This window comes from Dromiciops gliroides, chromosome 5, assembly GCF_019393635.1.
Source record: "Dromiciops gliroides isolate mDroGli1 chromosome 5, mDroGli1.pri, whole genome shotgun sequence".
NCBI classification, from domain to species: Eukaryota; Metazoa; Chordata; class Mammalia; order Microbiotheria; family Microbiotheriidae; genus Dromiciops; species Dromiciops gliroides.
The window spans coordinates 19,896,298-19,911,202 of record NC_057865.1 but is presented as its reverse complement, the minus strand read 5'-3'; the positions used below and the strand labels follow the sequence as shown (position 1 = coordinate 19,911,202).

Genomic DNA, 14,905 nt, shown 5'->3' with positions numbered 1-14,905 from the left:
TGGTTTATGCTACCCCAGGTACAAATATTTCTAGTTAGGGTTCTGGTCAGACAAGCTCTGTGTTCTGTAATCTTGGGAAAGTGACTTAATCTCTCTGGTCCTCAGTTTCCTCATGAATAAAATGAAAGGGTTAGATTGGACCAAAAAAAAAAGGTTCCTTCTAGTTAAAAAAAATATCTTCACTTCAGTGATTGTGGATGTGCCAAGGAGCTCCATTTCTGAGCAGCCAAAATAGAAAGGAATCATTTGTCTTGGTGGAAAGTGGATGTCCTAATAAAATTATAGAAATGGATTGGATTTAGATTTTCAAGTAATTTTAAAATAAGGTTGTCAGTAGGATTAAGTGATCTGCAAAGATTTAGCAGAAGATTAGAACTCTGGCTGAAAGATATCCCTTCTCGACTGATAAATGAGCCACATTGCCAGTTATGACAAGAGATTTAGGGTCCAATATTTTTCAGTAATTTCACATGTTAACATTTTGTATTTTGTCATGGGGAAACATGAGGAAGAATAGCAGAAATATCACTTGACTAGGCAACAAGAAACCTGTGTTCTAATCCTGCTTGTTATGAGGTATGTGACCTTGAGCCAGTTGTTTTATCATAATGAGCTGGAAGACCTCAGGAGCAGCTGGAAAATGAGGGAGTTGGACTAGACCCTAGCTGCTGCTGCTTCTTCTTCTTCTTCTTCTTCTTCTTCCTTTTTCTTTTTTTTTTTTGCAGGACAGTGAGGGTTAAGTGACTTGCCCAGGGTCACACAGCTAGTAAGTGTCAAGTGTCTGAGGCCGGATTTGAACTCAGGTCCTCCTGAATCCAGGGCCAGTGCGCTATCCACTGAGCCACCTAGCTGCCCCTTAGACCCTAGCTTCTTAAACTGTGCCTTGTGACCCCATGTGGGGGTCACAAAAAATTGGCAACAGTAAAAGGTTATGTACCTATATACCTGGGGTTGAGTAAAAATTTCTTGAGCAAAAAGGGGCCACATTTGGAAAAAGTTTAAGAATCTCTGGACTAGATGACCTTTAAGTCTCACCCAGTGCTAACATTCTATGAAAGGTAGGGTGGTGTAGTGGAAATGGACCTGGAGTCAGAGTCACAGCTTGACTTATGAGTAACTGTAGACAAATCATTTAACCTTTCTGAGCCTCACTGGGTCATTGTGAGTAAACTCCCCAGGACTCTAAAGAGTGTGCGTTTACACCAAAGGTTTTTGCACATCATACAAACATGCATATTTTGGTCCAAGCTGGGATTTCATCCATATAGGGCTCTAGTTCCATCTATTTGCTTTGGTGAAGGTAAGAAATTCCCTTCATCAGTGCAAGTCAGCACCTTCTCTGGAGGCTCATCTGGATTCCTGAGGGACTTGCTCAGGCTCAGCTCCTGTGGGTCAGAGGGGGGACTTGAACCCAGGTAGGCCTGACTCCCAAGGTCAGTATCCATCCACTGTACCATGCTGACTCTCTGAGAACACCTATAGCTCCATCCTACTTCTACTTCCAATAAACAACGACAGAATGAAGTTTTCTGGGCCCAGTGCCAGACCAGCATGCTTAGAAAAGAAATTGGTGAAGAGTGTGTTGTCTTAATTAAGCCTCCCCAGTTAGATCATGGAACCCTCAAATGACATCATGACATTATCACTTTGTCCTCTCCTGTTCCAGATGACTGGTCTTCTGTGTCCTTTTTGTTTGGTTGGTTGTTTATTCCATTCATTTCTTATAAAAGCTTTTTGTTGAACATGTTTCCCTCAGTTATACATTGAGACATTTGGGGGAATCGGAGTAAGAGGCACAGGAGTGGATGGGGAGGAGTATAGCATTTAATCAATTTGCATGAAAATCTCAATAGTTGTACTTGCAGCTTGGGAAGCCACCAGGTAACTTAAAGCACCCACATAGATGAAGTTTTTTTAATAACAGCAAAAACAATAAAATGACAATATGAATGGCATAGATAATGACTTTCATTGGCCCAGTAGCCTGTTGGACCATTCTAACCATCTTCCAGAAGGAAGAATTTCCAATTGGAAACAAGCACACAGTGACATCTTTATGAAAGTAAAGGATTAGATTGGATTCTGAAGTTCCCACCAGTGGGGAATCCTGTGGACACTGGAACATTGAGTATACTGTACAGATTGGGGGTGGAGTGGGGTGGGGTGAGGAGTAGGGAGTTATATGAGCCAGTCTGACCTACTTTGCCCCAGTGGCAGGCACAGTCATGTGCTCATCTCCTCCTTTCTCCTTTGTCCTGCTCCCTTGTTCCCTTTCCTTCTCAAAAGGCTGAAGTGGAGGGGCCAGACTCGACTTTGCCCTAACTAGAGGATGCTGGGCAGAGCTGAGGTTGGCTGCTTTCCAAACTGGTCCTGATATCTTAAATCAGATACATCCACACTCAAGAGGACCCATCTGGCATGGGGGAGCAAGGATTTTAGAATTGGAAGGGACCTCAGAGGTTATCTAGTCCAGCCCTCTTATTTGACAGAAGGGGAAACCGAGGCTCAGAGAGGTCGGCTGACTTGTCCAAAGTTATATCTCAACATAGGCGACAATTAAACCAAGTCTTCTAATTCAAAATCAAATGCTCTTTTACTACCACACCACATCCAGTCCTTTGAGCCTTGAAACAATTCTCAAAACTGCACCTTCTCCTCCCACCTGGGCAGTCTGGCCTTAGGCTACAGTAAAAGTTGTAATCTCCAAAGAAACTGGAGTAGCTTTGTCCCTCTGCATTCTGCATTGGTCTGACCACACCTCAAGTTCTGTGTTCCATTCTGAAAGCCTCATTTTAAGGACTTTGATAAGCTAAGACTTTGAGGTGTCACAGTGAAAAGAGCGCTAGAATTGGAGTCAAGAAATCCTGAATTTGAATCCTGCCTCAGCCACCAGCCATATGATGGTGGGCAAGTCACTCACTCACCTCTTCTTACCTCAGTTTCATCATCTATAGAATGGGGATAATAATAGCATCCACTTGCCAGATTTGTTGATATTAAACAATAAAAAGTGCTTTGTAAACCTTAAAGGGCTATCTATAGAAATGCTATGATGACGTGATGATGAAAGCTTGCAGAGGAGGGCAGCCAGATGGGTCTTGAATTCACTCTATGAGCAGTTGAAGGAACTGGACATGTTTATGGAGAAGACTTGGGGAGGGGGCATAGACATGGAAGCTATCTTTGATTATTTGAAGGGCTTTAAAGGAGGGGACAGATTTATTTTGTTTGTCCTCAGAGGGCAAAGCAAGAGGCAGTAGATGCAGGCTGCAGGAGGTAGATTTAGGATGGATGTAAAGAGAGGCGGTGTGGACAGAGAGCTGGCTTTAAAGCCAGGAAGACTTGGATTTGAATTCTGCCTCTGACACGTCCTGGCTGTGTGACCCCAGATAAATCACTTACCCCCTTTGGTGCTTGGGGAAGCCCTTTCAGGCTGTAAGTTGGAAAGAAAGTCTGTCTCTCTGTCTCTTTCTCTCTGTCTCTGTCTCACTGTCTGGTCGAGGGGATGCCTTTTATTATTGAAATCCCCATCCCCTTCTCTAATAGTTTATACTAGACCCTGATAGCAGAGGGGAAAGAGCCTCTCAGGGGGCATCCAAAGGGCAGCTTCTAATTCTTTTTTTTTTGGGGGGGGGGAGGAGCAATGAGGGTTAAGTGACTTGCCCAGGGTCATACAGTTAGTAAGTATCAAGTGTCTGAGGTCAAATTTGAACTCAGGTCCTCCTGAATCCAGGACCGGTGCTTTATCCACTGTGCCACCTACCTACCCCCACAGCTTCTAATTCTTGATCCATCATTTCCTTGCCATTTATCACACTGTCTTTTCAACACAATAAAGATTAGTGATTAAAAAACAGTGGATACTTTTACATTAAATTACAAACTTAGAGCTGGAAGGAATTGTTGAGGTCCTGTAGTCCAACCCCTTCATTTTATAGGTGAGCAAACTGCACCTTACAAAGATCAGGTCACTAGCCCAAGGTCACAGAGGTAGCAGAATTCAAAACAATACAGCCTGTCTCCCACTGCATCCAACGCTGTTCTCAATGACATATTCATTGATCCATCTGTCACAAGATTTAGACCTTAGGCAAGTCTGGAGTAGAAAATGTGGACTCCTCAGCCTGACATTCAAGGCCCTGTACTCTCAGATATTTTTGCAGCCTTTTCTTAAAGCATTTCTCTTTCTGTGCTTGACACTCAAGCCAAACTTGACTGTTTGCCCCCTGACCCCAAAGCTGTGCTCTCTCTTCTCCTTTGGGGGTTGGGGGAATGGTATATCAGCATATGAAGGGGACTATAGATTCAAAGTCAGAACCTATGGAAGAAAATACTGGCTTTATCACTTATTAGCTGAGTAACTCTCTCCTCTCTGTGACTCAGTTACCTCATCTGTAAAATGATAGATTTCTTTTTAAAAATATTAAATTATTATTATTAGGGCAATGGGGGTTAAGTGACTTGCCCAGGGTCACACAGCTAGTAAGTGTCAAGTGTCTGAAGCTGGACTTGAACTCAGGTCCTCCTGAATCCAGGGCCAGTGCTTTATCCACTGTGCCACCTAGCTGCCCCCAAAATGACAGATTTCTTAAGGCTCTTTCCACCTTTAAATCTATGAACCTGTGCTTGGCCTTAAGCCTGCTTCACTCAGTCTGAGCCTCAATTTCCTTAGTGCACAGTGGATATAACAAAACCTGTTCCAACCATCTTCCATGTTTGCTACACAGATCAGATGTACACGTGTGCCTTTGGAAGACCTTGCAGTGTGATTGAAACAATCAGGGAGCATTAGTCTTACTGCTGCCTCTTTGACCATCCAAAGGAAATTAATTCTTAGAAAACAAGAGGCTCTTCTCCACTGGTTTTGGGGCTGGGGTGACTGGTCTGCCACCGAGCTCTCCAAAAGGCACTGTGGCATCGAATGCCATTTCTTGGAACTGGCTGGGAGGATGACTGGAGGCTGTAAGAAATAAGGTCAGGAAGCAGCTCCAGAAACCTTGGAGGTAAAACCAGGCTAGTTGGCGCCATCGTTGTCTGGGTCTTAGTCTGTGGGACCCGGATGCCCTCAAACGTGCTGTCAGCCAAGAGTCCTGGGGGCCAGGACCTCTTTTATTTTAATAGTCAGTCATGAAGAGTCCTTTAAAATAGCCTGGAATTCATGCTAGGCATCATCACCAGCCAGCCTAGCATTTGTGTGAGGCAGTGGGCTAGCATCTGCCTGTTTCTGAACCCCTAGGATGCCTCTGCTGTGGACTGGGTGCTTCTCAGAATCTGTTTCATAGGATCATTTTACAGATGAGGAAACTGGGACAGCTAGGTGGTGCAGTGGATAGAACACCAACTCTGGATTCAGGAGGACCTGAGTTCAAATCCGGCCTCAGACACTAAACACTTGACACTAGCTGTGTGACCTTGGGCCAGTCACTTAACCCCAACTACCTCAAAAAAACAAAAAAGAAAGGAAGGAAGGAAAAAAGAAAGAGAGAAGGAAAGAAAGAAAGAAAGAAAGAAAGAAAGAAAGAAAGAAAGAAAGAAAGAAAGAAAGAAAGAAAGAAAGAAAGAAACCATGAGGAAATTGAGACCCAAGGAGATTATCTAATCCAACCCCCTCACTTTACAGCCAAGAAAAGATGCTATAGGGAGCGCCATAGTACACAAATTTCTGGGCCTGGAGTCAGGAAGATTGGAGTTCAAAAGCAGCCTCAAAACATTTACTAGCTATGCAACCTTGGGCAAGTCACTTAATCTCTGCCTCAGTTTCTTCAACTAGAAAATGGGTGCTAATAATGGCACCTACCTCCCAGGTTTGTTGTGAGGATAAAATGAGATATCTGTTAAGTGCTTTAGTGCCATGCCTGGCACATAGTAGGTGCTTAATAAATCCTCCTTCCCTTCCTCCTTCCCCTTTTATGTTTTCTATGTTGATTGTTCATCTTTTCTAGCTTAGGGGATAGTATGCTGCTGTTCACCAAAGGCTTGCAGGCTTTCTTCAGGACAGACTGTACAGCATGAAGGGGGTGAGGGAGGAGAGCCCTTTAATGGATTCTGCCGAAGGCAGGACCCTGGAAAAGTGGAGCTTCAGGGTTGCCTGTGCTGGATGGGTCCCACTGCTGTCATCCTGGAGTCCAGGCTGGCTGGGATGGCTTTCCTGCTTCCAGTGTCCATGTTCATTGAGAATACATTTGCACTGGTGCTCTCTCTCTGTTCCCCCCCTCTCCATCTCTGTGTCTGTCTCTTTCTTTTTGTGTCTATCTCCCTTTCTGTCTTCTACTCTGTCTCTGTCTCTGTCTCTCCCTCCCTCCCCCTCCCCTTCCCTGCTGCTAGGCTCTGATACATGACTTGTCATACAGTAACTTTACATCTCTCCTCTCTCCCCACTCTCTCTTCTTCCCTCCCTTTCCTCTCTCTCTGTCTCTCTCTGTCTCTCACTCATTCTTCTCTCCCCCTCCTCCTTTCCCTCCCTCTGTCTTCCTCTCCCTCTCTCCTTCCCACTCACCCTCTCATTCTCCCTCTCTCTCCCCCTCTCCTTCTTCCTCCCCATCTCCCTCTCCTCTCCCTCCCATTTCCCCCTCTCCCTCCCCCCTCTCTTCCTGAAGCTAGGCTCTGATACATGACTCTAATTATACAGCAGCTGCACCAGGGGTATAGGGTCAGAGGGTGAAACAGTAGCTGGTCCAAGCTTGATACTTACTAACTGTGTGACCCTGGGCAAGTCACTTAACCCTCATTGCCCAACATCACACAGTAAGTATCAAGTGTCCTCCTGAATCCAAGGCCAGTGCTTTATCCACTGCCCTACCTAGCTGCCCCCTCAAATTGATGTTCAGTCATTTCAGCCTTATCTCGCTCTTTGTGACCTTTGATATCGGCCACATTCACATAAGGCAGGGGGCAGGTTTGTGAGCTCTATCTAAGTCTCTAGCAGGGAAACAAATGAATTACGCTGCTGGGGTTGATTCCTTGGCAGAAACCCTGGAGTGGTTTGCCATTTGCGTCTCCAGCTCATTTTACAGATGCGGAAACCGAGGCAAATAGGGTTAAGTGATTTGCCCAGGGTCACACAGCTAAATTCTTGAGACCAAATTCGTACTGAGATCTTCCTGACTCCAGGCCCAGCGCTCTGTGCACTATGGCTCTCCCTAGCTGTCTTTTCTTGACTGTAAAGTGAGGGTATAACTCTAAGATCCTTTCTAGCTCTAAATCTCTGTTCTTACCTGTGACTAGGGGGTCTTTCTGAGCCTCAGTTTCCTTATGTATAAAATGAGGCGGTTGGAGTAGCTGATTCTAAGTCCTCTGCTAGCTTTAAAGCTCCGTTCCCATGAAACTCAGCTGTTTTTATTCTGTATGACTGGGCACAACTAATAACCTTCCCCGGGTCTCAGTTTCTTCATCTGTACAGTGGGCGTATTGAATTGAACTAGATGGTTCTAAATTCCTTCTAGCACCTCTAAGCCTACTCCTGTGCCTGGCTCAGCTGCTGTTTTACTTCCAAGCTTCTGCCCAGGGTGCAGCTGCCCTATAACAAATGTTATCTATCAGTCAGTGCCTAACAGCAAGACACCATTTAGGGAAAGCCAATGCGAAAATATTTTTGCATTTAAATATTTTTGTTTGTTTGAAAGAACCTCTCCTCTCCTTCTAGGTCCATATTCAAGCCTTTCATCTTTGTGGATGATGTAAAGCTGGTCCCTAAAGTTCAGTCTCCCTGTTTTGGGGAGGATGACCCTGCCAAGAAGGAGCCCCGTTTTCTGGAGAAGCCTGACCGTCGGCATGAGCTCTATAAAGCCCATGAGTGGGCACGAGCTGTCATTGAAAGTGACCAGGTGAGACACGGGTGGAGGGGAGGGGGGCAGGGAAACTTGGGTCACAGCCCCTTGTGTGGGGGTGGAGAGGCAGGTGTAGGAAGATTACCATGATCTCTGAGGTATGCTCCTGGTGATCTACATTCCCAAAGAACCTGCTTCTCTCCTTGTCATCAGATTCTCAGTTGCCATTGTTTTCCCTCAAAGTCTTTTGAAATAGACCAGAAGTGAAGCCTCCCTCTAAAAATCTTGTCCAGAGATTCCACTTAGCTAGGTATATTCTTCTTCTCCTTGCTGTTTTATTTTGTCAAAAATTGCATCTTCAACGAGGATCGAATTCTTTTTAGAAATCACATCTCTACCTTTTCACCACAGACAAGTTATTTATATGCATTAAGGTGAAAATACACACTTGCCAGGAACAGTTTAATCATAAGCATTACAATCCTATGCTATTTAAATAAATTAAATACTCACACCTGTTCCACCCCACCCCCCACCTTAGTTCTTTACAGAGTTTCAAAGCATCTATTCTGACTTGAACCTTTCCTAGTAAACCTGCGCCAGAGCCCCCTACAGCAAGGCTGGCTGTCCCTGACTGTTTTTAATGGCAATGGTTCATCACAAAGCTAAGGTCGGAATGGATGGGATTGGAGTCTGGGCGGGGGTAACCCTCTTACTCCAAAAGGTAGGGCCTGGAGAGAACCTGCTTACCCCTTGTGAGGTGGTCTCACCAAGTCATGCCACCTACTTTTCCCCAGGATAATATGGGACATTATTAAGGTTTCTTGTGTCCCTTGCAGTTTAGCAAATGAGGGATTTACTCATTTAGTTAAGGGCTGAGCAGGATTCCTATCATAGAGGGCTGGTGTAAAAGGGGCGGGGTACCCTGGTGGAAAGAGCAGGGGCTTTGTCATCAGAAGTGTCCAGGCCCTTCTGTGTACTATGAGTGTGATTTTCAGCAAACCACTTTTCATCTCTGGGCTCTGGCTTCCTCACCTGCAAGAAGAGGTCAGACTAGGGGCAGCTAGGTGGTGCAGTGGATAGAGTACTGGCCCTGGATTCAGGAGGACCTGGGTTCAAATCTGACCTCAGACACTTGGCACTTACTGGCTTTGTGACCCTGGGCAAGTCACTTAACCCCCATTGCCTCACCCAAACAAAACAAACAAAAAGAAGAGGTCGGACTAGATGATATCCAAGATCCTTTTGAGTTTTAAGTCTATGATCCTCTCCTTGGAGTATTTGCACTAATAGGAAAGGGAAGATGAATTGCATTTTACAGTTATGTGACTCTGGACAATTCAGTCAACTTTTGGGGCCTCAGTTTCTTTATCCGTTAAATGAGAGGGTTGGACTCAATTGCCTCTGAGATTCCTTCTGATCCTAGATCTAGAACCTTGGAACTTGATGCCCCTGGGCCTCAGTTTCCTCATCTGATAAATGAGGCCTCTGAGGTCCCTTCTAGCTCTAGATGTAGAATTCTTTGACCCTTTCCACGATGAGAGGATTCCCAAGGTCCCCTTCTGTTCTCATTCCACGATTCTACTCTATTCAGAATGGTGAGGCACCTGATCAATTGTGCAGAAGGTTTACATATGGTTGGTGGTAACACAGCATGATCCTGTCTCTCTTTCCTCAGGATCAAGGTCACAAGCTCATGGAGACCATGTTAGACCTGGAGAAGCAAGGGCTGGAGGCCATGGAAAGCATTTTAAGCAGCGCAGACCCCATGGACCCCACTGAAGTGGCCGACCTTTTCTATGACTGTGTTGACACGGAGATTAAGTTCTTTAAGTGAAGTAAGCCCACCCTTTCTCTCCTCTCATTTAGAAACTCCCTACTTGGCCAAACTCCAAGCAAAACGAACCTCTCTCCTCTTTGAGTAAAATAGAAGATGAATATTTCAGCCCCCTTTTTAAAACAATCAGTCTAATTTTAAGTCACACTCTGTGCTTTTGGTCTCAGAAAGAAACTCCCTTGGTCCTCCTAAGATTTAGCCACTTTTAGTTGTTTCACTAGCCTGATCTTTGGCTTTATATGACTAACTGTGGATTTTAAGCTGCTGTTATCTTATTTCAGTGATGATGGGCACGCTTAGCCTTTTCCCAAGAAGACTAGCGCTTGTCAAGCCTTGAAGGATAGTCTTCACATTGCTGAATTTTCAGGAAAGCAAAACGAAAGCAAAACCTTTAAAAGAGTCTTTGTCTCTTCTTAGTAGCTGTTTCAAGTTTAACCAACTGGCTTTTCTTTGCCCAGTCACATGCTGTTTTGTGTAGAGTCCAAGGAGAATGTCAGCAGGGTGGCCACAACTTTCCAGCGGGTGTGCTGTCTGATACCCCATGGAATGCTTTTCCGGGCCACTAGAACAAATGGATAAGAGGAGACCTCCCTGGCCCATGTTCTGATGACTCGAATCATAGACGTGTTTCTCTTCTAGTCAGTGTGCTTGCAATGTGTCCCCAGAAAGGCACACACATAAGTGTCTCAGAGGGAATTGGAGACATTGGAGAGGCGCTGAGTCAGTGCATGGATTGATGCTAAACCAGCCCCTGCAGCACGGATCTCGGCAGGCCAGCTGCTTCTCCACCTGGATGGTGTCATGTATATAGATGATTCACAACCAAGTTGCTGCTGGCTAGCTTGAGGTTACTGTCATTAAATGGCCTCATGGAAGGATTCCAAACATACAGAAGCTGGGAATCCGCCAACATGCAAGGCAGGAGAGGGGAAAACCAGCAGCCAGTGACCATGGGAGTTTGGGGGGCATCTTTGGCAGCCACTGTTCTCGCATGCCTAGATTTCCTCATTTCTCTGGGAAACTCAGAGGAGCTCTCCCAGTGTATGCATTCTCTCAGCAGCCACTTAGAGTAATTAAGTTGATTCGTTCTGCACGTGTAGAATTAAGTCAAAGAAAGCAATTTGCCAACAGCGCCTGGAAACCAACTTAAGGGAGACTAGACTGGGTCAGCACTATGAAGACAGAGTGCAAGGAGGGGTTAGAGAGGTCCTGGATTTCTCTGAGGTGCAGCTGACATTTATTTACAAATCACTCCGAGGCTTCCCAAATAGGTTACCTGCATCTGATTCTACTTTCTGCTGCTAGCTGGACATTGTTCACTTTTCCTCCATCTGACTCCTCTTCTTCATTGTTCCCCCACTCCTCAGCTGCTGTCTCCCCAAAAGCTCCTAGACTAGGGTGTCCCCTTGCTTGACTAGGAGGAGGGAGGCTGATGCCTCTGTTCTCTAAAGCCCTCCATTATCACTAAAATGATAGGGAGGGATGCAAGATGATCATCAGCTGAAATGAACAAATGCAACTAACAAAAGGAATGGGGCCAACTACTAGCACCCAGTCCAGGACCACTGAAATCTGATGGCTACTTTTCATCACTTGTGTTGATAAGACTGCACAGGTGGGACAGCATCTAAGGTCACCTAACCCCCACTAACGTAGTTCCAGCCTGCTTCCTTGCATAGATACGCTCCTTGCTTCAAACCTGTTAGCGAAAGGCTTGTGGTGATTGAAAAGCATGGCTACCTTGTCAATTTCTCTATCTTATGATGTTAATTCCAAGTGAGGAAATGCCTGAGAGCTGTTCAAGGCGAAAGAGAGACCAGGCTGTGGGGTGTGCTTTTGTTCAGAGCTAGGAAGGAGGGGCCACAAAGATAAATTTGCCTCCATTTTCAGACTGTGGGCTACCAAACATACCATTTTCTCTCTGGAGACCCTTGACTACTTCTCTTTAGTTTCCCTGGCTAGAACAGTTTTCTTAGGCCTCCCAGATGCTGGTGGCAGTCAAGGGTAAGGAATGGCAAAGACGATTTGGCGACATGCCTCATCTCAGTGGTCACTCCTGAGACTAGCTGTAGACTATGGGTTCTTAGACCCCATGGACTCCTTTGGTAGTCTGGAGAAGCCTGTGAACCCCTGCACAGAATCATATTTTTAAATGTGTAAGATTAAATATATAAAATTATAAAGGAAGCCAGTTATATTGAAATATAATTATAAAAATATTTTTTAAAAAGTTCATGGATCCCTTGAGATCTATCCATGGACCCCAGATTAAGGATCCTGTGTAACAGAAGGAGTGATGCTGTAATATGGGGTATTTTAAGTGAACTAAGAGAATCTAGGAAAAACATTCCACAAACTCACGATGGGGGCTGGGGTCAGAAGACCTTCTACTATTGAGAACTCAGAGATCTGCTCCATATCAATCAAGTTGATTTAAATGCTGAGAACATAAGTTTGGTTCTCCTGATTTCTACTGTGGCTTAAGCCCTTACTGGTATAATTCTGAAGGTCAGCCTTGTTGCTCTAACTTGGTGACAGGAATGCTGAGACTATCACACAAACATTGACCTTGCTTGGCCAGATTGAAAGAAGTGTGGAGCAGACTCTGGAGGGTCATTTGGACCATCCCTATCTATGCTGTTCCTAGCCCAGCATCATTATCCTGATTCAAGAACTCAGAGCAAGTGTTGTTTTTTTTGGATAAGGCTGATTACAAAGAAATATGGGTCTCATATTGCATCCACTTTGGGGATGACCCCTGACTAGTTTCTGTTTCCCCAAGTGTTATGGGAAGGTGGCCACTGAAAAGCAATTCTATTTGGGTAGGCTAAGTCATTGATGTTTCTGCCACTCCCTCTGAATGGTTTTGCACATTTATTTAACTAATGACACAATTCTGTGCCTGATCTGTTTGGGTCTTTGTTTTCTGTGGCTGAAAAAAACCCAACCCCCCAAATGACCCAACAACTCCAAACTAACCACGACTCAACAGGGGCTTTGGGGAAAAAACTTGAGGAGGCTCATGAGCTCCTCAAGGGTTTGCTTTTCCGGTCTGTTCATGGAGAGAAAAGTGATAGTGTAGGCAAAGTTATTAAAAATAAGTCCCAATGTTTGGAATGTTGACAGATTTTTTACCATCATATGTTCAGAAGACATGAACAATAGGGCTAGAAAGGCTGGCCAGAATCATCATTTTCTCCAGTTCCAGACACTAATTGGATTGTTGTTTAATTAGACTCTAGCTGGTTACCAGCCACAGATGAGGACAGGTCAACTGTTTTAAGAAGAAAGAGCCCGGATTTTGCAAAATGAGCTGTAAAGGTTGAGAGTGGAAAAGGTAGAATGTGTAACTTACCAGTTATTCAAATTGTCACCACCATGAAGAAGCTCTTACATCAGAACTCACAGGCATTATTACTCCACTTCTTGGCTGTTGAGTTAAGACATGGAATTATCAGAACATACCTATGCCGAGAGAGACATCATGACCTAGTGGGCAGAAGGTCAGCCTTGGGGTCAGGAAGACATGGGTTCAAGTTTTACCTCCATGGTACACAGTAGTCACACAGATCCACTTCTCCCAGTCCTGGAGGCCAGGAGGCTTCATTGATTAGATTCTTCTTAGCCAATGCTGATCATTCCATGCAAGTCCTGTTAACCCGTTCTGATTCTTTGTTGATGTGTGCTTTCTCTACTGAACCCAACACAATGTGAATCTTTATTTGCTAATTTCTTGTGGAAACTCACCTGCACCTGTTTGCAATCATCTTGTGTAAACTAAAGTGTCTTTACTGGAAACATACTCTTTGTTGAGAACAATAAAAGACAAAGCATTCTCTTTCCTGTTACGGGAGTAGATGATGTAGTTACAATGATCATTTTTTTAAACCAATGCCTTTGAACAGGAAGATATTCTCCTTCAGCTCTTCCCTATGACCTTGTCTTTACATGCATTATGCATAAAATTAAATCTGTACTGAATCACCCCAAACTGCCTCCTTTGTGGTGTGTCTCAGCTGCCCCATAAATAAATGTGGGGAGAAGTCGGAAGCAGAGAGTTGTTAGAACAGATGTCTGACTGTCCTGTGATTAGACTATTCTGGAAGCCCAAAAGAGAGGGCACCACTGGCTCTCATGATTGTAATGTGCCAGCTGCTGCCTCTGTTGTGTCCTGTTTGGGGGATGAGCTCACCTAGTGAGGAGATCCAGAAAAATGAGCCACCCCTTCCAGCTGAATATAATTATGACCTAAGTAGGGCAGGATAAGCCATGATTCATACATTCCTGTGACAGGATGAGTTTAATGACATTCTTACTCACCTCTGCCCCTTCAGCCACAGCTGTCCACAAAGTCAGACCAGAGGTCTAGGCTGTCTCTGTTATAGAGCACTGCCCTCTGGTCATAAACAGTGGCAAGGAAGATGCCATGCTTGTATTTCTGGTGTTATGGTCATTAAACTTATCCCTGGAGGGATCTTGGGATTGCAGACCCAGGGCTGAAAGGGAGAAAGGAATCAAGCATTTATTAAGCACTGACTATATGCCAGGCACTGTGCTAAGGGCTTTATAAATATTATCTCATTTGTTCCTGAGTTCAGAGGCCAGCTAGGCTCTATGTTTTACAGATGAAGAAACTGAAGCCTGCAAGGGTCTCAGGGCACACAGCTGCTAAGTAGCTGAACTGGGGTTCAAACCTAGGTTCTATTGACTTCAAATCAAGAGTTGTTTCCATTGAACCACAATGATCCAAACCCCTGATTGTAGAGATACGGAACCAGAAGACAAAGAACAGAAGATCCTGGTCCAGAGGATTAAGCAAGATTAGGATTTGGATATGGGTCCTTTTACTTTGAATCCGGGACTCGGACCATGGTGCTGCCTCATGGCTTCTCATCCTGTCGAAGAGGAAAGAAAACACTTGAGGTTGCTCGGGTAGTAAGAGGCACAACCACAAGTGGGATCCCAGATCTCCCACCTCCAAATCTGGTGGTTTTTCACTTTGCCCTCCCGCAAAGTTCCCAGGATACAAGATCTAAATAAAACATGAGCATAGACCAGGCAGATTTCCTCTGGTGTCTGAGCACAGCCTGCCAGATGTGCATCATCACATGGGTGTACAGGGCTGGGGGCTGGGCTGGGCTGGGCTGATCTGGATCAGGTCCCTTGGAGCCCTGTTCATGAAGGCTCAGTTACCAGAAGGTCCTGCTCTCTTAGCTTTAGGATGGACTTCAAAGAGAGTGCTATAGGAGGGGGTCCTGGCTCTGTGTAAGGGGCTCGTTTCCTAGAAGTCTACTTTAAAAAG

The 14,905-nt window shown here is 45.0% G+C and overlaps 1 protein-coding gene across 1 annotated transcript in view; it reads left to right on the top strand.

The window, feature by feature from the left end:
* The window catches only part of SCRN1 (secernin 1), a 62,146-nt gene extending 48,707 nt beyond the window's left edge, over positions 1-13,439 (top strand). The window contains exons 7-9 of the mRNA XM_043967053.1: positions 7,643-7,823; positions 9,445-9,604; positions 9,885-13,439. Of these exons, the coding sequence (XP_043822988.1) occupies positions 7,643-7,823; positions 9,445-9,603 (340 nt within the window). The 3' untranslated portion in view covers position 9,604; positions 9,885-13,439. The remainder of the gene's footprint in view (positions 1-7,642; positions 7,824-9,444; positions 9,605-9,884) is intronic.
* Positions 13,440-14,905: the final 1,466 nt, after the last annotated feature.